The sequence below is a fragment of the Paramormyrops kingsleyae genome, chromosome 22 (genome assembly GCF_048594095.1).
Source record: "Paramormyrops kingsleyae isolate MSU_618 chromosome 22, PKINGS_0.4, whole genome shotgun sequence".
NCBI lineage: Eukaryota > Metazoa > Chordata > Actinopteri > Osteoglossiformes > Mormyridae > Paramormyrops > Paramormyrops kingsleyae.
In genome coordinates this window covers 8,177,474-8,205,391 of record NC_132818.1, presented here as the reverse complement: position 1 = coordinate 8,205,391, position 27,918 = coordinate 8,177,474, and the positions used below count along the sequence as shown (strand labels likewise).

General features: G+C 46.4%; 1 protein-coding gene across 9 annotated transcripts; it reads right to left on the bottom strand.

Annotated features, from left to right (window-relative positions):
- Positions 1-271: 271 nt before the first annotated feature.
- LOC111856341 (serine/threonine-protein kinase N1-like) lies at positions 272-24,359 on the bottom strand. 9 transcript variants are annotated; one of them, XM_072704703.1, is made up of 23 exons: positions 22,392-22,990; positions 20,799-21,099; positions 20,545-20,699; positions 20,172-20,280; positions 15,983-16,128; positions 15,356-15,569; positions 13,546-13,716; positions 13,336-13,445; positions 12,761-12,904; positions 12,598-12,673; positions 12,147-12,258; positions 11,886-11,970; positions 9,962-10,044; positions 9,793-9,889; positions 9,520-9,611; positions 8,586-8,762; positions 8,348-8,410; positions 8,170-8,246; positions 7,839-7,981; positions 7,010-7,117; positions 6,825-6,905; positions 6,186-6,394; positions 272-632 (listed from the first exon to the last, which is right to left on the bottom strand). In XM_072704703.1, exons 1-22 carry the CDS (start codon positions 22,470-22,472, stop codon positions 6,191-6,193), a joined length of 2,829 nt encoding a protein of 942 aa, XP_072560804.1. In that variant the 5' UTR covers positions 22,473-22,990; the 3' UTR covers positions 272-632; positions 6,186-6,190. The 9 variants fall into 9 exon arrangements, 7 of the variants coding, with proteins under 7 accessions (XP_072560804.1, XP_023691993.2, XP_023691992.2 ...); XR_011984679.1 differs by lacking the exon at positions 272-632 and adding an exon at positions 4,820-5,261 and having other exon boundaries at positions 5,351-6,394; XR_011984680.1 differs by lacking the exon at positions 272-632 and adding an exon at positions 4,820-5,203 and having other exon boundaries at positions 5,351-6,394.
- Between the last annotated feature and the right edge of the window lie 3,559 nt (positions 24,360-27,918).

The window sequence follows — 27,918 nt, the reverse complement described above, 5'->3', positions numbered from 1 at the left end:
CCCTCACATTTCCGCAGACAATGGCAAATTGCGCAGACATTAAGCAGGCCGAGCTGAGTCGGGGTACTTACCCCTCATCATACCTGCTGTAGCAGGCTTCTCTCAGCAGGGGGCGGGGGGGGGGGGGACTGCTCTCCTTCACCGTCCATCCGACATCCATTTCTCCACCTCGCCAGTTACATTACACTCATTTTGTTCCCAAAACTTTCCACAACAGAAGCAGCTGCAGCAGTTACTCATTTTTGCTTCATCAAACCATTATCAGTAATGCTTTTTACCTGAGTGCCTTTTATTTAGCAGATTTTTTCCCGCAGTTCAAATGCACAAATAATAAAAAAATAACATTAAAATACATAAAGATGATCTTTGTTTTCCAGTCTGAGCTGCCCTGTGATTCATCTGCTCAGGAGCCGCTCGTCTGCCGTGGACAGGGAAGCTTGCAGTCGCACCCGTGTTCACAGTGGGGTTGCCGGGGGAGCGAGGCGCGGAGGCACGGAGGCGCGGAGGCATGGAGGCGCGGGCCACTTTCGCCCTTGCTTTCTCCTGGGCAGGACGTACCGCCATCCACTCTGCCAGAATGTTATACAGCTGAGTCTTGTCCTCTTGATCCTCCTGACAGAACAGCTGTGTTACTGGAAGGAAAATGGGGGCCGAGAAAAAACAGGGCTTGTTTGTTTGAGGATCCCTGGTTTTTAGCTTCAGTTTCTTTTTTACTTGGCATTATTACTGGAAGTGTATTTATTTAAACCCGACGCCAATCTGTCATTCTGCAGTTACTGACAGTGCCTGCAAGTGTGTTACCGGCCAGTAGTCAATCCCCTCAGTTGGCAGAGACTGTTGGTCAAGGTCATGACCAACTGTGAACGCTGTGAGGCAGTCACTTTACCACAGATCAGAGGGGCCGCCGCACCCCTGTATTTTCTGGATGGAACACGCTTCGCACCATTTTCTCCACGTAGAACCCAGAGAGCCAAGCCGTACCATGTTTTGTTCTGGGGGACTCTGCGGTGATGTGACAGAGTAGCAGCCAAGACTGCCTCAGTATGCGTTTAATGGAGCCCCTGTTTTTTTTGGCAGCTGATAATACAGTCCGTTTAGTGGGGGGGGCGTTGCTGGTGGGTTTGCACGTCTGAAAAAGTGCAATCCATAAAACTAAATTGTTACCAAACTGTACAGCCAATATGAGCTGCTTACTCTTGTGATTTACGAAAGCACCGCGGACATCACTGCCCCTAATGTGCCGAACAAACTTCCAAGCCATTTTGTCTGACTGGTGCCATTCTTAATGTTCCACTAAATGTTTATATTCCGCAAAAATACCTCTGTAAGTCCATCGAGGAGGCTTTGCAAATGACATTCTTTCATCAACCAGAATTTTCCATGAGCAGAACATGTCACCTGAAGGGTTACAAAGACCTCTCTCCAGAGAAGGTCATGTTGCGTAACCAATAGTTACACTCAAACCAGTTTTTGGTTCTGCCTATTTATACAACTAGCTACCCAGTTTATAGAGGCAGCTGAAAGGCGCGATAGCAGAACCCATCCCGCGAGCCTGTAATCATGCCATTGCGGGCTCTATCCCCACACAGAATACCACTCTGCAGCCACAGAAAAGACCATTTTATGTTCTTGACAGTTTTAACCAATACCAGAAAAAATAGACTCTTGAAGCAATTTTTTTTAAATAATTTGATGGTCTATGTTGCACTGCATGACACCCACGTCATTTTTTTTTTGAGACAAGATGTCTGATACAGACAAGAAAGAAACGACTGTATGTATCCCACAAAAAGGTTTTTATTCCTCAGTCTGTCTGGGTCTCTGTGCGTTGTGCATTTAGTCTCCACTGTTTTTCAGTGCATTTACAGCCTCTCCTTTTCAGGAATATGGGATCATTCCGAATCGATTAACTCAAAAGGAATTTCCGTAGTATCGTAAGGATGGCGAATTATGGTCATGTATGCAGTTTATGTTAATGTGTGCAAATATACCATACTGTGCAAAAGTTTCAGGCAGTCAAAACAATTATACATGACAGATTCTACATACAAAATGTGTCAGTTTAGCCATTTCAGAGCGTCTAATAAAGTCACCACTGGAATTTGCAGGAACCGTCCAAAACACCCATGTATTTACTGAGCTTTGACTCTATGTAAACCTGGGCTGCCCCTGAGGAGAGATTTGGGAACTGAAGCGGTCTTCATCTAGCTGTCCAACAGGATATCAGTAACTTTTTGGAGAAAAGAAGAAATTTTGTAGTTTATCTTGTTTGTGATTTATTGTATTACTGTTAATCTAAATATGCTCTAACGTTAAATTGTGCTTCCTTAGGAAACACACACTTAGTGCCCAGATAAATAGCATCAAACACTTTCTTTGACTGCCTAAGACTTTTGCACCATAGTGCATAAATCACGTCATTTTTTTAGATGAAATATTGTTCACTGTCTGGACAGACATACTTAATCTGCCATATGTAGGAAACAAGTAGGCCGAACGCCTCATGAAGAATCTGCTGCCTTTATTTTTTAATCCAGGAGCACAGCTTTGTTAGGGTGGTTTCTGTAGTGATTATTATTGTATACCGTCAAGTACAGGTCTAATCAGCTTGGCCGAATAACAGACCATATCTCTATTATTCTGTTCAGAAGCTTTAGCTGGGTTTACTCAGCTATAAACAAGCTGATATCTCGGCTATTCGCCAAATGCTTTCTCTGATGCAGTGGACAGTTTGGGTGTAAAGGCATACAGTAGGTGTAACTGGAAACGGTAATTTCTTATGTATACTTTAATTGTTTTTGTATATCCATAAAATATCAAGATCTCAAGATCCTGAATTTTATCTTGGATCTTTCATTACTACCAAATTGTGAAATTACATATTAATATCTCAGTCTTTATATCTCATTTGTATGTAATATGTTGCACTTTCCAAATGATTTTCCTTCCAGTATTCTGAAAATTAAAATGAAGATTTCTCTCATAAGATATAATGACTGAACTAATTGTACAGTTTTATCTGCGGTTAAATATCCGTTATAATTATTTCTGAGGGAAAAAACACATAATTGGTGTATTGTATGACTGATCTCCCTTACATGGAATTCCCCTATCGACAGCCACGTATGCTAAGTTTCAAGTCCCGTGACTGTACCGAATAAGATACTGGCAGAAGTGGAATTCCGTCTGAAATTGGCCTTCCTTATCAATGCCTCTTACGCCAGCCAGTCTGCATTACTCACTGCTGCGTCATGAGCAAATGCTGCTCCATGAACAGCTGGCTAGCCGTCTATGTTTTTGCAGTGTGTCGTGGTCAAGATCTCAGGACAAACAGTCATTTCTAATCATAATCGAACAAACACGACTCTCCAAAAAGCTATTTAAATCGGCGGAAAATTTTGTTGGGATCTCCACTAGGGGGTGAGACACATCAGGTTCATCCAGGTGATTTTAGCAAGCTGGTATGCAGAGGTGGATAGTTCAGGTCCAGCAAAATCCAGACCAAAATTTTGTGTCAATAGACCAGCTGAGTATAAAGAGGCACAGTCACGGAGAAATCAAGTGGTTGGTTGAAAATCTTGGTCTGGATTTATACTTTCTGGACCTGAACTACCCAACTCTGCTAATATGTTTGCGAAGAAGATAAGCGGCACTTACTATGTTAAATTGTAGTACCAATTGAGGCCCAAGTGGCACCCTGGGCAAGTTTCACACCAGACAAAGTGAAGCTGGCTTGTCTGCATCCCCTCAGATGACGACGTCCTGGACAGCTGCCTGTGGGTTGATTTGCACTGCCCAGATTCCCCAGCCAGAGTGAAGTCAGAGTGCAGTGACAGTGAAGCCAGCACGCAGTGACAGTGAAGCCAGTGTGCCCTGACAGTGAAATGCACATGCTTGCAAACGGGGTGCCGAGTGTTTGCACTCTCCTGCTGTCAGCACATGCAGAGTTGTGAGGAATTATGAGCATGATATGGGCCCGCCCTGTGTAACCCCGTCGCTCGTACTGAGGGTCTGAATCACGCCTCTGCTCTATGTGTGTGGCGCTTGCATATCCTCCCTTCTCCCAGTGTCATGCAGGTTTCCTCATGCAGTTCAAATGCATGCTGCGAGGTTAATTGGCACTATAGCATGCATGTGTGTATTATGTTTATATTACATTGTGGGGACCAAATGTTCCCCACAAGGTGATAAACACCTGTTATTTTGACATTGTGGGGACCATTTTTCAGGTCCCCACAAAGATCTGTGAACGCAATCAAAAAAGTAATAATGCCAAAAGTTTCCCTATAGAAATGAATGGAGAGTCCCCACAAAGATATAATTACAAACCTCTGCGTATGTGTATCTGTGGAGTCTTGTATTTTGTTTGGTTGCTTATGGTTAAGGTTCGGGCTTGGTAGGGGTTAAGGTCGTCATGTTGGGATTGAGGAGTTTTCCCCTTAGAAATGGAGAGTCCCCACAAAGATATAATCACAAACCTGTGTGTGTGTGTGTGTGTGTGTTTGTGTGTGCACGCTGTGACAGCCAGCCTCTCCAGGGCGGACCCCCGCCTTGTGCCCTGTGCTGCCTGCGCTCGGCTCCAGGTCACCCTGACCAGTATAAGCAGTGGAAAATGGAAATGGGCTCACATGTATAAGGATAGATGATTTAGATGAGGCAAGAGCGGATATCACCTAATGAATATGGCTGCTTCCTCACATTTATGTGATGCGATTTCATATTCAGCTCACACGTGAAAATAATCACAGGTTCATGTGTATGTTTTACATTAACTGCATCTTCATAATGCATTCATCATGTATTCATAGAACATTCAGTGCACCTTCAAACTGCATTTATAATGCATTCATAAACATTCAGGGCACCTTCATAATGCATTTATAATGCATTCATACAACATTCAGTGCACCTTCATAATGTATTCATAGAACATTCACAAGCAGCATGTAAGCATACCATAACATCTTAACATACATTAACAGCTTTATATATGTATATACATATATGTAAATCCATCCATCCAGCTTCTATAACCACTTGTCCTATTCTGGGTCGCGGCAGGTCTGGAACCTATGAGCACAAGGCAGGGAACATCGCAGGATGGGGCGCAAACTCATGGCAGGGCACACTCACACACCATTCACTCACACCATTCACTCACACCATTCACTCACACACCATTCACTCACACACCATTCACTCACTCACCATTCACTCACACCATTCACTCACTCACCATTCACTCACACACCATTCACTCACTCACACCATTCACTCACACACCATTCACTCACACACCATTCACTCACACTATTCACTCACACTATTCACTCACACACCATTCACTCACACCATTCACTCACACCATTCACTCACACACCTATGGGCAATTTGGTAACTCCAGTTCACCTGAGCATGTTTTTGGACTGTGGGGGGGAATCGGAGTACCCGGAAGAAACCCTAAGACATCACGGGGAGAACATGCAAACGTCATACATGGAAACCCGGCGGAGGCTTGACCCACCATGCCGCTCTCACATATGTAAATATTTACTTATATTTTCCTGAGTTGGAATAAATGGCAGAAACACTTTTTCCAATGATAAAAACAATTCTGGCATCTGCCAGCATTGAAAATTTCTACGTTGCCTTTGCAATGCAGAGGGGAAACTGATACAATAACACTCTCAAACATTAGAGACAAAAAATGTTTAAAATATTATAAAACACAATTAATTGTACTGCATAAAAATGAGTAACAATTATTAATATATCTTGTACCAATTGATAAAAAAGCTAAAAGTTCTTATGTGTCATTCATTATCACAACCGTGGTTGCAGAATAAGACCAAGACAGCAGGACCATGTGATGCTACAAAAGGCATCATCAGAAAACACAAAGAATGCAGTTAGGAATCACAGACCTACGTACCTCTTTTAATACACTGAATTGGGCTTTCGAACATCCTTTCTGTAGCGCCCCCCAGTGGCCAAATGCAAGCACTTCCTTAGCATGACGTACAGTAGAACAGAACTTCACTATTCATTACACAAGTGTGTCAGTTGCAGAAATGGGACCATGAATTGAAAATCTTGTTTGACAACCTGGCTTAGTTCTCCAAGTCCGTCAGTTACGGTAGAGTCCATTGGATAGTCGCTCCCCCCCCCCCCACCCCCATACTCACTGATGTCAGCAGAGATCTGAAACAAAATCGAAGTCCCTGAAGATGTTCTGCTCCTTGCGGGAGAGGGAGCGTGGCTCCTTGGGAGGCGTCAGGGTGGGTACTTCAGCTGTAAACTCCGCATCGAAGTTGCTGACGTCCTCCCTGCCACCGATGGAGGGAACAAACGGTGGGCGCAGCCGCCTGTGAAGAAGAGCCTCCCAGTCCAGCCCCTAAGAGCCGAGAGATGACGGGTCTAGTTTAGCAAGATCTCGCGGGTGGTATTACTGTGCACCATCAGTCACTGATGGGTGTATCTCTCTTTCCACTGGGTCTATTTACTGGTTTCTGCTATAACAAATCAGGGGGGTATCTTCTTCATTAGCCAAACAACTTAAGCCAAATGTAAGGATTGTCCAAAAGGAATGTCTCTTACCTCTCCTCCTATTGGACGGTTTTCATGTTTGGCTTTGTCCAGCTAACTGGGAAATCCTGTTTTTTGGAATCTCCCCCCCCAGGCCACAATAGCACTGTTCACATTACTTTTTGATGACATTTAGGAGCATGATAGTGCAGGCTATAGGACCATAAAGCACATCAGGCTGTGGGCATAAGTATGAGTGATCCGGCGAGACGAGCAGAACAAATCTGTGTCCCTCTTACTTCAAAGAAGGGCTGTTTCTTCACCTCCTCTGCATCCGTCTTGTCTGAACCGAGCCGATGTTCCGGATCCTTCCTCAGCAGCTGCGGTTGACATCAATCCCCGTTACTACGGCAGCCCAAGTCCGACTGTAGCCGAAGACCAAGCTTTACCACGAGGGCAGTAGGAGGTGGGCGGGGCTTCTCACCTTTTTAATGAGGTCAGTGGCTTCAGTAGACAGGAACTCTGGGTAATGAACCTCGTCATTAACAATCCTGTCAAACACCTCCTCCTCATCGTCACCTGGGAATGGAGACTGAGACACAGACAGTCAGCCACGCACGTTACCGGCTCTTGCATGTGAACTTTCTCAACAGTGACACGAATGCAGATTTATAAGGAATAAGATCATAATATTTTCACTATGTTTTTCACTACATTAGAATAAGCATGTTATGCCTCCCAGCCCACCTGTTATATTGTATTATGCACAGTATCTGAAATATGCTCATAATTTATGTACATAATTTAATTACATTGATAGTCTTCATCGCGCTTGATTTTTTTGCATGCCACCCCAAAGTTAATTCCTTGTATGTAAATGCACAACTGATTTTTCTGATTTATTCTGTACTATTTAGATTTTTCGAAAGATACTGACCACAACCCTGTAGTGGACAGATTCGAAGCATTGTGAAAAGCCGTGTTCTTCATTATTGAGATTTTTTTGTAGGACAGAATGGTGATTTAGTGGCTTGATTCAGTTTACAGACATGAAACAAATACATGGTTTGTTCTGTAATTTAAATGAGGAAAATTTCACAGCCACAAGAACCAGTCTATTGTTCCCTGTCTCCCTGTGCACACAGAACCAACCTACTGAATGGCATGAGTGAGTTACAGGAGGCCAGAGGGCCTTGTTCCCTGACCTGGCCCCTCCCCTGAAACATCCACACCATCCAGTCTTTCACAGCCATCGTCTGTCAGTGTGGAACCAGCCACCCCGGCTGCCCGGGTATATCAGCTCCGCCTCTCACCTCTCCAGCCAGCATCTCGTACACCAGTACTCCCAGTCCCCACCAGTCCACAGCCCGGCTGTAGCTTGTGTCTGTCAGTATCTCTGGGGCCAGGAATTCTGGCGTGCCGCAGAACGTGCTGGTTTTGTCTCCATGACCCATTCCTGGGTAGAGGTTGGCAAAAGTCCAAAACAACTGAGTATCATTACTCTGACGGTATTTATTACTTACAGTATGACAAGCATTAGCTCCCTATCTAATTTCCGGCAATATATTACATATACTTTTGTCTGCACAGCACCCATTATTGTTACAACATGACCCTTACCAGCACTATAATCACATTACCTACCTTCTTTACAGAGCCCAAAGTCAGCTATCTTAACATAGCCTTCGCTGTCCATCAGCAAATTGTCCAGTTTAAGGTCTCTGACAAAAATATTAAAAAATATGCATATAGTTGATAACTAGCAAGCACAGTTATTTAACCGCTGCGCCACCTAGTGGCCCGCTATGAAAGTGTTGCTCACCGGTACACAATCTTGTGCTGGTGGAGGAACTGGAAGCCAAGGACCACACAAGCGGAGTAGAACCTGAGGGGAGGGAAAGAAAGAGAGAGACTCAGAGCAAACAGCGGGGGTGGGGGGGCGGGATGTACAAACACAAAGTTGGCAAACACAAAGACCGCAGTTTCCAAAGTGTGCAGGTGCAGCTTGGCACAGCTACATGCGGCACTGCCAGGCCGACGTGGGGGGGGGGGGTGCCTACATAGCCCGGGGCTCGGAGAAGACCTCAGTGTGGATGTGCATCATCAGATCCCCCCCTGCCGTGTACTCCATGACAAAGCACACGTGTTCGGGGGTCTGGAAACACGCAAACAGGTTGACCAGGAACGGGTGCCGGGACACTGTGACCATCTCGAATATCCGCTTCTCGCACATCAGGCTGCAGAGTCAAGAGAAGCGGGGAGAAGAAACTGGATGTAATCCGGGAAGAAACAGTATGGAATCAGAATCATCTATTCTACTGCCCTTCTATCCTATTCAAGCAGCGCCCTCTGGTGGCTCATACTGGATATTGTCACAGTCCTCAGGGGCTGAAGATTTTTTTTACACACTTTAAAATGCATCCCATTGTACACCAGCACACATCACTCTCTTTAGACTCTCCACCTACAGTTAATTTAATTAGCAGACACTCTTTTCCACAGCAATGTACAATTCAGATAGCAGGGTCAGACCCTGCAGCACCTGGCAGTTAATTAGAATCATCAATGGTCATTGTAGACAGACCACAGCACACAGTGCGCAACAACAAAATGTGTCCCCTGCATTTAACCCATATGTGACATAGCAGGGGGCAGCTAATTCAGCGCCCGGGGAGCAGTGCTTGGGGGGGTACCTTGCTCAGGGTACCTCAGTGGGGACTTGCTGGTCGAGGATTCGAACCTGCAATCTTTCAATTAAAAGTTCTGCTTCCCTAACCGTTAACCCACCACTGCCCTGGTAAGGGCCTTGCTCAGGGGCCCAATGGTGACATCACTCTGCTGACCCTGAGATTCGAACCAGCAACCTTCCGATCACCACCACAACACCCGACCCCACTGAGCCACACACAGCCCCCACCTAAGGAATATTGGAATATGGCATTAAGCTCCTACATAAAAACTGTAACTGTATACACCCCTCGTGTACCTCTGTACCTCTCAATCTCGTCCCTCGCTAAGACATCCCCCTTCTTCAGGGCCTTGATGGCGTAAACGCTGCCCGTCTTCTTATATTCTGCCAGCAGAACCTGTGATAGAGATGAGCTCAGAGCGGCAGGTGGGCCAGCTGGCCGCAAAAAAAGCACCCAGATGGGGGTCCTGATGCTGTACCTTTAAATAAGGTAGTTACTATAGTTACAGAGCATAATGCCGATGACAGGTTGAAAGAGTCCCCTATATACCTTCTGCTTATTATATAGGTATATATACCTTGCCAAAATGCCCCCTCCCCAGCACTGCGAGCAGCCGGAAGTCCTGTAGACGCAGCGCGCTTCTCTTATGCTTCCTGCTGGGAAATGGTGAGAACCTTAAAAGAATAAGGAAAGCCGTGAGTGACCGGCAGCTGGGAATGTACTGTGCGGCAGGGGGGCAGGCGTACCTGCTCTGGGAATTCTGGGAGGGAGTCCGGCCCGGCCGAATGGGGGTACTTCCTGGGGAGGCGGGGGGCTCTGTTTCAGGGGCCTTTTCCAGAGAGGGTGAGACAGGGAGAGGTCACAAACACGCCGCACTCCGCCGGCCCCACAAACACGCCGCACTCCGCCGGCCCCCACAAACACGCCGCACTCCGCCGGCCCCCACAAACACGCCGCACTCCGCCGGCCCCCACAAACACGCCGCACTCCGCCGGCCCCACAAACACGCCGCACTCCGCCGGCCCCCACAAACACGCCGCACTCCGCCGGCCCCCACAAACACGCCGCACTCCGCCGGCCCCACAAACACGCCGCACTCCGCCGGCCCCACAAACACGCCGCACTCCGCCGGCCCCCACAAACACGCCGCACTCCGCCGGTACACCTTGCTTTCTCTGTTAATTTCATTTGTAATGTTAATTCCTCTAGTTAGTCTCTATACCCCAGTATTATAGCCCAGTATTTTAGCTCCCAGTAAAATCCATCCATCCATCCGCTTTCCTATGAATTATAATTTTCCCCATAAATAATAATGACAATAGCTGCCCAATATTTAGAGTTAGCACTATCTTAGCAGTTTCTAGCATCCAATTACACTCAGATATCAGGCTGAAGGTGCACCATGCCCTTCTGTACGAACCTAATGCCTTTCCCATGGTGTCATCTTTTTGTTATAGGAACAACCAACAAAAGTGTCATTAAATGAATACATGTAAATGTGAGAGAGTCCCTGTAAATGTGAGAGAGTCCCTGTTCCCGTCAATTCAAACCTGGGGCTGGTGCTGAAGTGCCAATCAGTACTGACCACCTCTATGGCTTCCCACCTCCTCAGCTTTTATTCTATAGGTGGTTACTAGGTTACAAGCGGCTGCTGCAGGCAGGGCCGGCAGAATAGGGGGTCACCTGGGGGCCCGAATTACCTGCGGTGCGCAGGAAGTGAGATGATCATCAGTTTTCTTTGTAGGGGGGGCTTCCAAATAAAGCTTTGTCTAGGGCCCCTGGAAAGGTAGAGCTGGCCCTGAGGTACTTTATGTCTGCTACTGTCATCAGTGTTTCAAGCATCTCTAAGCATCTTTCATTCCTGCTGTGTGTTGTAGCTGTTGGTTGCTGCTGTGTGTTGTAGCTGTTGGTTGTTGCTGTATGTTGTAGCTGTTGGTTGCTGCTGTATGTTGTAGCTGTTGGTTGCTGCTGTGTGTTGTAGCTGTTGGTTGCTGCTGTGTGTTGTAGCTGTTGGTTGTTGCTGTGTGTTGTAGCTGTTGGTTGCTGCTGTGTGTTGTAGCTGTTGATTGCTGCTGTGTGTTGTAGCTGTTGGTTGTTGCTGTATGTTGTAGCTGTTGGTTGTTGCTGTCTGTTGTAGCTGTTGGTTGCTGCTGTGTATTGTATCTGTTGGTTGCTGCTGTGTGTTGTAGCTGTTGGTTGCTGCTGTGTGTTGTAGCTGTTGGTTGCTGCTGTGTGTTGTAGCTGTTGGTTGTTGCTGTATATTGTAGCTGTTGGTTGCAGCTGTTGCTGCTGCTGTGTTGTAGCTGTTGGTTGCTGCTGTGTGTTGTAGCTGTTGGTTGCTGCTGTGTGTTGTAGCTGTTGGTTGCCGCTGTGTGTTGTAGCTGTTGGTTGCCTTATGCTTGCTGCTGGTCTACTATTGCTGTTCCTGTGTTGCCCCCTGCCTTTGTTTTGGCCTTTACCTGTATCGTTTTGACCCCTCGTGGTTCTTTCGTTTTGTCTGTTTTTTGAGTATAATAAAGTCATTTTGTTTGTTGGAGTTGCTATATGGATTGAATAGGATGGAGTTGCTATTTTTGAATTGCCTCGCTGTAACAGATTGGTTACCTGTGGTTAAGGTTAGGGATGGGTAGGGGTGTTGGGATTATGTTTATAGAAATGAATGCTACCTACCTGTGTATTTGCCCCCGGATCTCGCTTGCTGTCACTCTTCCGTGCTAAATCTCTACTCAGGCTTGTCCTCCGCACTGAGCTCTCCCTGACATGCCAAAGATACACAAAACGCATCAGCAAACGAATGTCCATAGAAGCTATGAACAAACTACGAAGTTACAGGAGTAATCCAGGCACCAGGAGGCTGCAGGTTTAAACTGCTTCAGTAAAATCAGAGTGTCAAAGTAGAACAGGCCTTGGAAAGAAAGTGAACGACGTTACCGCGAGCTTTGCGAAGATGCGGATGGGCTGATCGCGGGGATGTGATTCCTCAGCAGCCGCACCCACGTGGTCACGTCCATGTTCATCTGCCGGGCATGCAGCAGTGCCCTGCCTGCACCGAACCAAGCACGTGTAAATTCACCGAAAGCTGGGAAGAGGCAGTAACACTGTCTGGTCGCTAGAGGTCAGCATTGTCTAAAACAACGTTTAAAAGCCGGACCACAATGACTGTTTGAGGATGCATGAAATACAACGAAATATTCGTGATTGTAAAAAAAAAAAAAAGAAAACTGAAAGTAAAAAATTTGCAAAAGGGATCAATGCATTCATATATTTTCTGTAGTGTTCATACAGTTTGAGTGACAATGATGAGTTGCACATACACACACACACACACACACACACACACACACACACACACACACACACACAGTGACGCCCTCCTTCTCACTGTGCTGTTTGGAGAACACCTTCTTTTGTCTCTGCAGTCTCACAGCTCTCTGGATGGTCGGGTTGAAGAAGGTCACCTGTATGTCACACAGATGCATCACCACACTATCCGGTCACACGCATGTCTGCTTTGGTGTGGGGGGGGGGGGGGGGGGGTCAGGCACCTCAGCCAAAAGCAGCCCCTGTGGCTCCAGTTCCAGCTGCACCTCATGCTTCTTGTTGTCCAGGAAATCCTCCAGCTTCAGGTACCTCAGGGCGCAGAGGGAGCGGCCATCCCGCCAGTAGATGGCGATCTCCATCTCCCTGGACTGGAGGACCAGGATACACTTCATGTACACCAGAATGGGCCCAGTTATTTTCCCCATAGATGCTTCTGTTGAAACCCCCTTCACACTTCAAATCAGGGTGCTGTGTTAAATGGCCTTGTTATGTGGTCTGGGGGTGGGGGACTTGTTTTCGGTCAGAGTTTAAGTTGCACAAAAATGTTCTGATGGCAGAAGGAAAAATCCCTTATCCCTCTGAACCAATCAACTTGTAGAGGAGATGGGTCCAAGCAACTAGAGGAGGCAGGACCAACCAATCAGGTGTCTTGGTCCTGCCTCCTCTATTTGCTTGGACTCACCTACTCTACAATCTGATTAGTTATCTCTCTGAACCAATAATTTTTCATTCTGCTCTCAGGACATTTTTGCGTAAGTAAAACTCACATGAGTGAAATGGTGCCAACGCAGCCGTTTACCTTCTCCAGCTGCACCGTGAGCGTCTGCTCCCAGGCCTGCTCCCCCACGTTCCTCCAGGCCGTCTGTCCCACCACCGTGTTTTCCACTTTCAGCACTGCGCTCACCTCCGCTGTGCAATACACACACACTAGCCTGTCACCTTTGCAAGCACTTTCAAAACATTATTAATTGCAGTGTCCACACACGCACACACAGGTGCCCTGACTCACAGGACAGCATGTCTGCCCTGCTGAGGCCTTTACTGCTGAAGCTGCTCCGGCTCTTAGTGCTGCACATGAAAGGGTGTCCCTCCCTGGGCAGCAGTGCTGCTGTTCCCCGTATGCGTGCTGGCATCGTCTCCTGGAGCCCCGTGCAGCCCCGCAGACGCACCTGAAGGGAGCCTAAAGGGGAGCGAGTGGAGGCAGTGATGGAGTGATGCCATCGTGCTGAATCTGAGACTCATAACAGTGCTGACCTTGATAAGCATACTGCCACTGACAGTGACATCAACACTGACAGCGTTATGAAGACTGACATTGACATAATACCAGTACTGACCTTGATAAGCATACCCCACTGACAGTGACATTAACACTGACAGCGTTATGAAGACTGACATTGACATAATACCAGTACTGACCTTGATAAGCATACCCCACTGACAGTGACATTAACACTGACAGCGTTATGAAGACTGACATTGACATAATACCAGTACTGACCTTGATAAGCATACTGCCACTGACAGTGACATCAACACTGACAGCGTTATGAAGACTGACATTGACATAATACCAGTACTGACCTTGATAAGCATACCCCACTGACAGTGACATCAACACTGACAGCGTTATGAAGACTGACATTGACATAATACCAGTACTGACCTTGATAAGCATACCCCACTGACAGTGACATCAACACTGACAGCGTTATGAAGACTGACATTGACATAATACCAGTACTGACCTTGATAAGCATACCCCACTGACAGTGACATCAACACTGACAGCGTTATGAAGACTGACATTGACATAATACCAGTACTGACCTTGATAAGCATACCCCACTGACAGTGACATCAACACTGACAGCGTTATGAAGACTGACATTGACATAGTACCAGTACTGACCTTGATAAGCATACCCCACTGACAGTGACATCAACACTGACAGCGTTATGAAGACTGACATTGACATAATACCAGTACTGACCTTGATAAGCATACCCCACTGACAGTGACATCAACACTGACAGCGTTATGAAGACTGACATTGACATAATACCAGTACTGACCTTGATAAGCATACCCCACTGACAGTGACATCAACACTGACAGCGTTATGAAGACTGACATTGACATAATACCAGTACTGACCTTGATAAGCATACCCCACTGACAGTGACATCAACACTGACAGCGTTATGAAGACTGACATTGACATAATACCAGTACTGACCTTGATAAGCATACCCCACTGACAGTGACATTAACACTGACAGCGTTATGAAGACTGACATTGACATAATACCAGTACTGACCTTGATAAGCATACCCCACTGACAGTGACATTAACACTGACAGTTTTGAAGACTGACATTGATATAATACCAGTACTGACCTTGATAAGCATATCGCCACTTACAGTGACATCAACACTGACAGCGTTACGAAGACTGACATTGACATAATACCAGTACTGACCTTGACAACAATACCACCACTGACAGTGACGTCAACGCAGATGTTGATGTCAGCATCAACATTGACAGTGTTATGAATACTAGCGTTATGAAACACTGAATACTAGTACTGACCTTGATAATAACAGTAAATATGAATGATGCTGAAGTCAATACCAAAAATGACAGTGACATCAACACTGACAGTGTTATGAAGACTGACACTGACATCAACACTGACACCAATACTGACATCAACACTGATATTAAGACTGATACTGACATCAACACTAAAACTGATAACAATACTGATGCTGATCTGCAGCTGTATGAAAATGCATAAACAGACCACCTACCCGTAACCGGAGAGGGCCTGCTGAACATCCTATACTGGCTGTACAGGGAGGGGGCACTATTACAAGAACTGAAGGCAGAGGAGGTAGAAAGCGCCAACTCTTCCCAGATGAGGCGGACCTTGGGATCGTCCTCGGGAAGCTCGGCCAGCCGCTGCTCCAGAGACCGATGCAAGACGTCCAGCCGCTCGGAGGACTCGCTCAGCTGACCCCAGGCCTGTCAGCACGAGACACGGGAGAGAGAGAGAGGGTTGAAGGGCAAGGTGGGAATATATCTTATTATGTTATGCTGAAAACCTAGAAGTCCAACAGTCCACCCATTTTCTGCGCCCGCTTGGCCTATGCAGAGAGATAGGGGTCTGGAGCCCATCCCAGAAGCTACAGGCACAAAGCAGGGAACAACCCAAGATGGGGCACCATCCTGCCGCAGGACAGACACACGATTCACATACATGGACAATTACGCAGTTCTGATTCACCATAGCGTGAACTAAATGAACATTATTGCAAAAGCTGAATTAGAAGCAGGAGTGTTTTATTTATACCGTAAAATGCCCTACATTACAGTACCATAGCAGGCCCTCATCCTAGACCCAGCAACCTTACAGCCGCGCTGGCTTGACCTCTGACCTCTGAGATGGCCTTCTTGTCGTGGACCTTGGCAGTACTCAGCAGACGGAGTGCATTCTTAGCCCCGTCTGCCACGGCATGCTCCACGCGGTAGTGATGCCACAGGTCGTCCACTCGTATCTCGGCCACCGAGAGGTCTGCTCTCTCTGGGGGTCAGCGGGGGGGGGGGGGGGTAACATATGTAAATGCTCACTGCAGAGCCTCAGCTTGGCCTAGCAAGATGAGAGACAGGTAAACTGGAGGAGGTGCGCTGAAAAGACACATTAAGGCTGGAAGATCAAGTCATACCTCACTGTTCCTCAGCCTCTACTCCTGTTCTTCCCTGCTGTTGTTTCCTCTGTCCCTACTCTTCTTCCTCAGTCTCAAGTCATGCCCTGGTTCATGTTCCTCAGCCTCTACTCTTCTTCCTCAGCCCTGGTTCATGTTCCTCAGCCTCTATCCCTTTTCCTCAGCTGGTACTCTTAGCCCTCAGCCACTGCTACAGTTTTTCAGTTCCTGCTCCTGTTCCTCAGCCTCGAATCCTCTTCCTCACCTCCTACTCCTGTTGCTCAAGCTGCCCCTGTTCATCAGCCACCACTCTTGTTCCTCAGCCACTACTTCTGATCCTCATTCATTACTCCTATTCCTCAGTCACTACTCCTGTTCCCCACCTGCACCTCCTACTCCTCAGTTACTTCTCTTTTTCTTCGATTGCTACTCCTGTTATGTTCTGATGGAGCAGCCGCAGGCCGAGTGCCTCTTGCGGGATGTCCCTAGCCTCCACACAGCCCCATTACATCACTAGGAGCAGTAGAACCTGCATGTTTCATACCATCATGAGCTTGCTCACTGCGCCTGGGAGATACACTGAGTCACTTCCTCCAGGTACAGTATAAACAGCTGGACTTGTTTATGGTCACTAACCCTGACTGCTTTTGTGTTTCATTGCTTCAGGAGGCAGTGTGTGGCTCACTGTACTCAGCATCTGTGCCTGTGAGTAGAACGTCACTAGATCGAGTCCAGCCTCAGCAGAATAGTCACGTCCGTGGCCTTGACCAAGGCCCTTAGCCCCCAGCTTCATGGGTGCTGCTGCAGGTGGCTGCCTGTCACTGTCATGCTTGCTCCCACCTTTCTATGTGTCATGGAGAGCAAGCCGGGGTAAGCGAAAAGAAAGTTCCCCCACAGGGATCAATAAAGTGTTAATGATATTGTGAGTTTTTTGGCCCTAACCCTCCTAACTCTGGAACTAGAAGCCATGTCCCTAAATAAGGTAATATTCTATACACCACCTCCATCTCCCTAAATAAGGTAATATTCCGTACAGCACCTCCATCTCCCTAAATAAGGTAATATTCCGTACAGCACCTCCATCTCCCTAAATAAGGTAGCATTCCGTACACTACCTCCATCTCCCTAAATAAGGTAATATTCCATACAGCACCTCCATCTCCCTAAATAAGGTAATATTCCGTACAGCACCTCCATCTCCCTAAATAAGGTAATATTCCGCACAGCACCTCCATCTCCCTAAATAAGGTAATATTCCGTACAGCACCTCCATCTCCCTAAATAAGGTAATATTCCGTACAGCACCTCCATCTCCCTAAATAAGGTAATATTCCGTACAGCACCTCCATCTCCCTAAATAAGGTAATATTCCGTACAGCACCTCCATCTCCCTAAATAAGGTAATATTCCATACAGCACCTCCATCTCCCTAAATAAGGTAATATTCCGTACAGCACCTCCATCTCCCTAAATAAGGTAGCATTCCGTACACCACCTCCATCTCCCTAAATAAGGTAATATTCCATACAGCACCTCCATCTCCCTAAATAAGGTAATATTCCGTACAGCACCTCCATCTCCCTAAATAAGGTAGCATTCCATACACCACCTCCATGTCCCTAAATAAGGTAATATTCTATACACCACCTCCATCTCCCTAAATAAGGTAATATTCCGTACAGCACCTCCATCTCCCTAAATAAGGTAATATTCCATACAGCACCTCCATCTCCCTAAATAAGGTAATATTCTATACACCACCTCCATGTCCCTAAATAAGGTAATATTCCGTACAGCACCTCCATGTCCCTAAATAAGGTAATATTCCGTACAGCACCTCCATCTCCCTAAATAAGGTAATATTCTATACACCACCTCCATGTCCCTAAATAAGGTAATATTCTATACACCACCTCCATGTCCCTAAATAAGGTAATATTCTATACACCACCTCCATGTCCCTAAATAAGGTAATATTCTATACACCACCTCCATCTCCCTAAATAAGGTAATATTCTATACACCACCTCCATCTCCCTAAATAAGGTAATATTCCGTACACCACCTCCATCTCCCTAAATAAGGTAATATTCCGTACAGCACCTCCGTGTCCCTAAATAAGGTAATATTCCGTACACCACCTCCATCTCCCTAAATAAGGTAATATTCTATACACCACCTCCATCTCCCTAAATAAGGTAATATTCTATACACCACCTCCATCTCCCTAAATAAGGTAATATTCTATACACCACCTCCATCTCCCTAAATAAGGTAATATTCCGTACACCACCTCCATCTCCCTAAATAAGGTAATATTCCGTACAGCACCTCCGTGTCCCTAAATAAGGTAATATTCCGTACACCACCTCCATCTCCCTAAATAAGGTAATATTCTATACACCACCTCCATCTCCCTAAATAAGGTAATATTCCGTACACCACCTCCATCTCCCTAAATAAGGTAATATTCTATACACCACCTCCATCTCCCTAAATAAGGTAATATTCCGTACAGCACCTCCATCTCCCTAAATAAGGTAATATTCCGTACAGCACCTCCATCTCCCTAAATAAGGTAATATTCCGTACAGCACCTCCATCTCCCTAAATAAGGTAATATTCCGTACAGCACCTCCATCTCCCTAAATAAGGTAATATTCCGTACAGCACCTCCATCTCCCTAAATAAGGTAATATTCCGTACAGCACCTCCATCTCCCTAAATAAGGTAATATTCCGTACAGCACCTCCATCTCCCTAAATAAGGTAATATTCCGTACAGCACCTCCATCTCCCTAAATAAGGTAATATTCCGTACAGCACCTCCATCTCCCTAAATAAGGTAATATTCCGTACACCACCTCCATCTCCCTAAATAAGATAATATTCTATACACCACCTCCATCTCCCTAAATAAGGTAATATTCCGTACAGCACCTCCATCTCCCTAAATAAGGTAATATTCCGTACACCACCTCCATCTCCCTAAATAAGATAATATTCTATACACCACCTCCATCTCCCTAAATAAGGTAATATTCCGTACACCACCTCCATCTCCCTAAATAAGGTAATATTCCGTACAGCACCTCCATCTCCCTAAATAAGGTAATATTCTATACACCACCTCCATCTCCCTAAATAAGGTAATATTCTATACACCACCTCCATCTCCCTAAATAAGGTAATATTCCGTACAGCACCTCCATCTCCCTAAATAAGGTAATATTCCGTACACCACCTCCATCTCCCTAAATAAGGTAATATTCTATACACCACCTCCATCTCCCTAAATAAGGTAATATTCCGTACACCTCCTCCATGTTGGGATGACGTTTCCCGTTCCCCATTTCATTTTCCACACTTTGCATTTTAGATTTGCCTCCTCTCTGATCCTTTTTAATCACCCGATGTGCTGCTTTTGACCCTCCTTGCCAGCTAGGTTTATGTGAGAAGGATGGAGGCAGAGATTTAGTGTTTTTTAATTTCAGTTTTGGAAACAATGAGCAGACATGGATGCCTGGTTAGGCAGACTGGCTGCCAGAAGGACAGACGCACAGACACAGAGAATCAGCAATCGGGGAGTTGGACGGATGCACAGATGGCTGGATGAATGGTCACGGGGACTGGTGGACCAATGGGGAGCTGAGCAGTGGGGAGCTGAGCAGTGGGGAGCTGGGCAATGGGGAGCTGAGCAGTGGGGAGCTGAGCAGTGGGGAGCTGAGCAATGGGGAGCTGAGCAGTGGGGAGCTGAGCAGTGGGGAGCTGAGCAATGGGGAGTTGAGCAATGGGGAGCTGAGCAGTGGGGAGCTGGGCAGTGGGGAGATGAGCAGTGGGGAGCTGGGCAGTGGGGAGATGAGCAGTGGGGAGCTGAGCAGTGGGGAGCTGAGCAGTGGGGAGCTGAGCAGTGGGGAGCTGACCTTGCGTGTCATTAGCATGCCTGGCCTTGTGGATCTGCATGCGGATGATGTCGATCTTGGTCTTGCTGTCCTGCAGCATCTGCTGTGTGGCCTGGAGCAACTTCTTGTCCTAGTGGAAGGAGGTTTAAGAAAACACTGTTGCAACTGTATGTACCATATCTATCCATCCATCCACACACCCGCTTTCCATTTATCCACATAAACAATTAGCTGTGGCCTGGTTCCTCAAATTCAGGTTTAAAATTGCAGATCAGTTAGGAGTGAGGATGGGTTCAGCACAATGGTGACCCATTACATACACATTAATATTCATTATACTACAGCACTGTGGAGTTCATGAATGTGAGAGCTGTGGCAGGCGGCAGACACGTACCTTGGTGGAGCCTCCGGTGTAGACAGGGATCATGTTCTCGGCTCCCTGCTTGACCTTCAGCTCGATGTTCAGCTGCCGCTCCAGCGCCGTGATGAGGTCCCGACTCTCGGCTGAAGGGCCAGGCGTGGGGAGGGTGCGGGGGGCATCTGCAGACGCTGACACACACACACCCCCCGACTCAGCAGACCTTTACGGGGTTATATTACTTTTATCTGTAAATGATCACACACCACAGCGCCCCCACCTGGGCTTACCATGCGCCTCCTCTGGGCCCTTCACCATGATGTGGGCATCTAGCTCCTGCAGCTCAGCCTGCAGGCTGTCCAGGCGGCGGCGGGAGCTGCGCAGCTGCCCGTCCACCAACAGGGCGCAGCGTCGGTCCGTGGTGACGCGCCGCAGGTTCTCGGCGCCAGCCTTGATCTTCAGCTCGCGCCGGATCTCCCGCCGGATGCTGTCCCGTTGCGCGTCCAGTCGCCGCTGAACGCTGCTATCCACCAGGTCTGATCCATGGTCCAAGGCCAGCTCCTCCAAGACAGACACCCTGTCCTGGTCCTTCTAGGGTGGGAAGAGACGGGGGGGGGGTGCAGAGCGGCGTACCTCATCACTGCTTTAATCAGGCGTAGAGGGGGGGGAGGAGAGGGGGCAGTGTTCTAGGTACCTCACACTTTTCACTTTTTCAGGGGACCCTTAAATGGGGACTGTCTGCCTCAGTGGATTTAGAGGCTGGATTTAGAGGCTGGCCTCTAACACTGAACTATGCTTCGGCTCTGGATTTAGGTTCAGCTAGCTCAACTAGGCTTGCACAACGCGTGATGTTAATATCGACAGTGCATGTAACGCACATGCAGTCGTCACATCGCAAGGGCTGCAGTGGTCAGCTGGGTTTTTTTACTCCGTCATAGAGAAACGCAAACTAGGACCAAAAGGCTCGTTTTCAGCTGTATGGAAATATTTGGGATTTGGCACAATGTTGAACGAAAGCTAGTGATTTGCCAGCACAGGCTTACGGCAACATCACTAACTTATCTGACAGTTTGTTGGTTCATAACAAGTTCTACTCAGCTATAGCTTATTTTGGGTCAACTTTAAAGAATCTTTTATTTTATGAATTTCGCAATATTTATTGCAAAAAATTTGAAATTTTGCAATTCGACATTTTCCCCAGTATTGTTCAGTTCTAAACTGGAAAAAAGAGGAACTTCAATACCACCACAGTTCAGCCTATGGTAATGGGGGGGGGGGGGGGGTCACTGACTGCCTGACATCGCCGTCGCTTTGGGGGAATAAAGATTGAGCCTCAGTGGGCCTCACAGAGAAGTTCACTATCTCACGAGCCCATTTCTGCGGGAAACGGGGGTAAGAGGAAAGGGAGGGCTGCTTGCAAAATGCACAGTAATAATCACATGACCCCCGATGCAAAACCAACGGAAATGAAGAGTTATTTATATATCTGGGCGGTGTGATCTTGTCAACGGCATCACTGCACCGCACCGCATCTCACGGGGCGGTGGGGGGGTAGGTAAGCAAGGGCACATGGAAGTAGGAAAGCAGAGAACGAGGCAGAAAGTCACGCATTACACTTCACAAAGAGCTACCCAAAAGAGCAAGAGGAAGGAGCCAGCGTATAACAGGCAGGGGGCCTGGAAATCACCTAGAGAGCCACGGCACAACGGCAAGTCCCAGAGCAGAACAAAAGACCTCAAACATCACCAACGTGCAGAACTGAACTGGAACCACGTCCGAGGCTGGAGAGACGCATCATCAGCGGCATCCTGCTTCTTTTTTAAGGGAAGTAAAGAGAAGAGAAGCAGAGCCACAAAGCTATTGTCAGACCGCAGTCGCCCTACCGCTCTTACAGTTTCCCAGGGCTTGGTTGGACCGGCGATCGCGGTCTGCTCTGGCCAGCCGTCTGAAGCGCCGCTGGCCATGACCCCATCAGCGTCTCCTCCGCAGAAACACCGCAGAAACACCGCGCTGCAGCCCTACTTACGTCTCAGGTTCAGGTCTAAACCCGAACGCCGGGAGAGATGAAAAGCCGCCACCTTCTCTGGAGGTCAAGGAGTGAGCGAGCTGCCGCACATGCGGCTAAAGTTGCCACTTCCTGTTTTGCTGTGCGGAGAAAACAGGGCGAGAGAGAGCGAGGGAAGGAGAACGCGGCGAGGCACGCACAGGCGGGCGCCACGTATAGGAGACAGGCCGGCACGTTTTCCTAACTGTCAAGAACTGTCACTTAACAATGAAGTGAGGCTTAAAGGATCCTTAGCGAGATTAATTTCTGTTGCAAAGTAAACACGCCTCTATTTGCTATGTAGTGTGCCAACATCAACAATTATTAAACTAGCAGAACTGATATTACTGGAATCTGTGTTATTGTTCATGTCTATATATTACACTGTATACACATAATGCACTTAATAAAAACACAAGACTCCAGTAAACAGTATGGTGTAAATGGTATAGGCAGGACACCTGTTCTTTTTCGGCATGACACACACACACACACACTCATGCGCAGAAGGTGGAGATAATAGTATCATATGGGCAGCACCACAACAATGCTACTAAAAAACAATGTTGTAAATCAGAGAATTCGGCCCCTAATCTCTTTGTGATTAAGCAACAGGGTACCCAAGTGCAGAAGTGCCAGTGTGCGGAGAGGAAGAGCACAAGTGAGAGACACGGAAACCGATGTGGACGTGCGAGAAAAAATAACGTCATTTTCTATAGTGGGAAACACTGCTATAGAAAGCAGCTCATAATGTAACATAAAAAGATCAGTTCCAATTTAACGTATCTAACTTAACGTTAACTTAAACTTAACGTCTGACTCGATACCTTAAATACATGCAAACTTAAGCCAGTGTGCCATTCTTGATATCAAAACCCTGCAGTACACAATAAATATAAAACAGCCACCAGGGGGCACAGTGGTTTAGGTCCCCACACTATACTAACATACACAAAGCCATTGATAGACGACTGAAATTGCTCAGGGAAAACAGAGAAACACAAACACGGAGCACAGATACACAAAATGCACACAGGAACCCAAACAGGCTGAGTAACAGCTGTTGGTCAAAGCAGGAAATGAAAAAAAAATACTTCCTATGCCTGCACAGTAATGCCACGGGATTTCAGTCACATACAGTCATGCAAAGAGAGAGAGAGTTAAGAGAACCCACCAGACACCCACAGCTCACAGCCACCTCAACCTGAACAGAAAGATTACCTACATCGAGAACGATCCCCATTCATTCTGCTCAGCCAAGCTCCTTGTCTCAGCGCGGGAGGTCTGGGTCTTAGGTCACTAGATAAGCCCTGCCTGTAGCTCTCTCCGTTGCTGTCTTGCTTGTGTACACTGCTCGCCACGGCATACGGAACTGGTCACTGTGATTGAGCTCTCTTAAAGCGACAGTACCAGTGTCCATAACACGTCACCGTTTCCATGGAATACGCTGCCGTTATGTCGCAAGCCAGTAAATGACGAATGAACACACCTCTTTGGTGTCATTTAAATAACAGCAAGCAAATAAAAATGAAATGCGGGATTAATGGTTCCAGGCGGGGAATGGATGTTCGCCATTGAGGAGTTTAAACAGGAGTTCCATCCCTTTAAGATATAGGCAGTCCCCGGGTTAAGAACGTCCGACATACGGACAACGCGTGCATACAAACGAAATACCATAAAGCCTATTATATCAAAATTTCGGTTTAAAAAATGGCTCGTAATAACGAACGTAGGCACTACTTTGTGACGCACATGAAAACATCGCGCAGCTTCAGTGGTTCGGCGACTTGAGGTACAGCACAGTACCGTATCGTTAGTTTTATTATTACAGTATAATCATTACTGTTATCCACTGTAATATTACTTTTCCGACTTACCTACAAATTCGACTTAAAGACACACCTAGGGAGCGGATCTCGTTCGGAACCTACGGAGCGCCTGGAGTGCAGTTTGGAGGCTTAATTTCTCCTTAAATTTTGCTCAAGTTCCCTAGTCACCTAAATATCTAATGTAAAACCTATTAGAAATAATAGCAGCCAAGCAATCCATCCAAATTAATGATATTAATGCTAAATTAATGACGACTTAAAAATGCATTTAAATAGGCTACTTGATTTTGATGTATAGGCCTACTTCAAACTCAGATTTTGTGTAACTTTACTCGATGTTGCTGTGTTCAGGTCATGTTATATTTATTATTCAAATTTTAGAAAAGAAGATTATTTTGAATTCCCTTTCTCTGATAATACTTCCAGTAGGCCGAACTCCATAACATGCGCCAGTGGTGGGGGGTAAAAGCCCCGCCGACGTGAAAATTGGCGAGCGATAATTGTGCCCATATTATTCCTATTAAAAATGCAGAATTAATGGCATTGAAAAGTTTAAAAGTTACAGCCATAAAAGCAAAACTGCATTGACAGGGATCGACCGCTAAGTGAGTGAGGTTGGTCGCCGAGACATAGATTGTTGTTGATTTAGGGGGACAAATGTCACATTAACGGATTCAGTTTACTGAGGAGAACACGAGCGTCTGTGCAAATGTTGCATGTGCAGATTTATTTTACATTTTTAATATATTTTAGAATCTCTTCTCCTTTGTTTGGACTAGATATCCTGCCCACCGATCGACAATTAAGCGGTTATACCGCTGATACTTGTATACCTTAGAAGGATACTCAAATAAAAACGAAATAGAAGGCGCGCCATTTAGTAGTAGGATATTTTGGCCGCTTTAAATAATTACAGGTCCTATAAAAGTAGATTTTCTGTGCAAAAAAATTATAAAATTATAACTACGATATTACTATAGCGCACATGTTGCATGTATACGACCTAAATTGTGTAACAGACGTATAATATAAGATGAATAATCAGATGTATAATAGATTTTGGGATTTATCATCCATTACCTGAGACTATGTGATTCATCCGTTTAATTCATTAATTTTATTACCATAAATGCGCTTAGTATACAAACTACCCTACTTATTGTAGATAATTGTACTGTAACATGTATACTGTATAATTAAAGGCTTTTATAAAATACACTAAGACATAAGCTGGAAATGAGTTAAGCTGTATTATTCCAAGACCGTTAGACATTCAAATGCAAATTTACATTTAAAAGCCACGATGTTTTTTCACAAGAGCTAATTCTTTAAATCATCTGATTAAAAAAAATATTTAGGTTTATAATAATAGAACTTTATTTAAATAGTTATCAACCAAGTCAGCATTAAAAACAAGTCTTTTGTGTGTACCGTAAACGACGACGCGGCAGCGCTACGCTCCGGAAAGCTGAGCCCTACTGCTCCTTTCCCGACACGATGAATGGCAGCTCTGTTCAGCTGCTTCGGGCATACCGCTATTTCCTCTCCTTTTTGCAGGGAAATTAAGTACTTAGGCTGCATTTCAGGCTTGTACTTTATGATAAAATCTGCTTTTCACTCCGACTGTTGCAGGGAGAATGAGAATGAATTAGGCTCAGATACGCTTTTGATTAATCAAAACAGTTTAGCAGAAAAGAACCGCTCAGGTGCCTGGTGTGGGTAAATAGCCTCGCGCCTTGCTGGGGTCTTCGCGTACCTTGCTAGGGTCTTTACACACGCAACTCTCACATAGTAACAACACTAGCATGGTATATATAGCATTTATAGAGTAAAAAAAGAAGTGACATCTATTACATACTCTCGGTTTCAGTCTCATTCATTCCCCCAAACCCCTCCCACGCCCTAATGATTGTCCCCTCCCAAATGGATTCTGTTCCTATTCCTCTGTCCTTTGGCAGTCCCTCATTGTGACATCATCAGTACCCACAGATATTCTATTCAAACATGAACTGCAGGGATGAGGTCATGCTTTTGGAATGCAGACCCCCCTCCCCGCCCGAGTTAACTGAAAAAGCCCCCAAAGAAAGAGACCAGAACAAGTCATTCGTTCTCTCCCCACTCTCTCAGGCTCCTAGTGTGGCATGCCGTCCCTTCCCCCGACAACGCTGGCCTCCCTCTCGGGCTCTGCTCACATGACCACAACACAAGTACCTTGTATGAAAGTCCCTCGTGGCCCTTTGAATAGCACACACTGCCGTCTCCCAGCTTTGCATCGTTAAACTTTGCCCCAGAGAGTGTATCTCTTTGTCTTTCTCACCCACACCTCAAAAAACAGTTTGGATTCAAAGCACACGGTTGAGGGGGAGGTTGCAAGGGTCACTCTAACAAAATAAAAGAACTGACAACATTGACCACATTTCCTCATTAGCAGCGGTATACTGGCCTATATCTCCAAATCTACATCTCCAAAACCGAGCACAAATTATTCTACAATCACAATACTTTGTGTACCTAAGATCATTGAAAAATTTCCTGGGTTGCAAATTTGTGTTCCAGGAGCAGATTGTTTTTCTAACAGCTGGTAATAGCGGTCTGCCACCACAGAGGACTTACCTGTATATTATAACAGAGAAATGCTGTGGAAATTTGCAAAGGGTACGGAATGCATGTCATTGTGGACCAGTCAAGTGTAGGGCAGAAGACTTGCACATCTGTTGCATCAGGAGGCTGTAACATGCGGTGTTCACCGCACGCACTAAAACTCAAAGCCTGAGGACTAATGGTGCGTTCCATTTGAACTCAGAAGTCCAAGTTCCTAGTCAAAATTTTCAACTAGAGCACCCCCTGAAATCGGAATTCCGACTCGGAAAGTTGGAGGAATTTCTGCAACCCCGACCTCAGAATTCAAGATGGCTGCAGCCTTCGTCAACAGAAGTGAAAGCTGTAGTTATATATGGTTTATTGGTACTTATGTATTATTCGTGTCTCATTAAATCGGTTGTGCACACAGTACTGTCCAACCGCTATCTACGTACTGACATGTTGTATTGGAACACAGTTAACTCGGGGTGTAATGTCATTCCCAGCTCTGACTTCTGAGGTAAATGGAACATAGTATACGACCCAATAAGATGTGCTCACTCTGCCCTCAGTGAAGGGTAGCCCCCTTGGGAGCACGTGGCAGCTCTGTCTGGGGAGAAGCAACCGACAGAGGTAACTGGCAGAGGGAGAACTAAGTGGGGGCAGAATTGGGGGCCATAGGTGCGTCTCCAGTGCACTCAGGGTGCCCTCAACACCACCAGGGAGGAGGAGCATGGGGGATAATCAGGCACAGGACGGTGTGGGTAATCAGCTGCTGGATGATGTCCATTTTGCTGCGCCTGTTCTGGTCTGTGGAGGAGCGGGTGGAGCAGCTCTGGTGAATCACAACTTGGGACCCCGTCTTCACTCCTCCTCCTCGCTGGTCTCCATGACCTCATAGATGGATGGAGCTCTGGTATATGAGCTGCTGCTGGGCCTCATGGTTGTGTTTGTGTC

Excerpts from the sequence above, each read along its gene's own strand:
- LOC111856341 (XM_072704703.1), bottom strand. The coding sequence starts at position 22,472 with ATGGCCAGCGGCGCTTCAGACGGCTGGCCAGAGCAGACCGCGATCGCC. Across the intron at positions 12,674-12,760 it reads AGGGGCTGCTTTTGGCTGAG|GTGACCTTCTTCAACCCGAC; the intron begins GTGCCTGACCCC and ends TGTGACATACAG. Across the intron at positions 10,045-11,885 it reads ATCCGGGGGCAAATACACAG|GCCCCTGAAACAGAGCCCCC; the intron begins GTAGGTAGCATT and ends TCTCTGGAAAAG.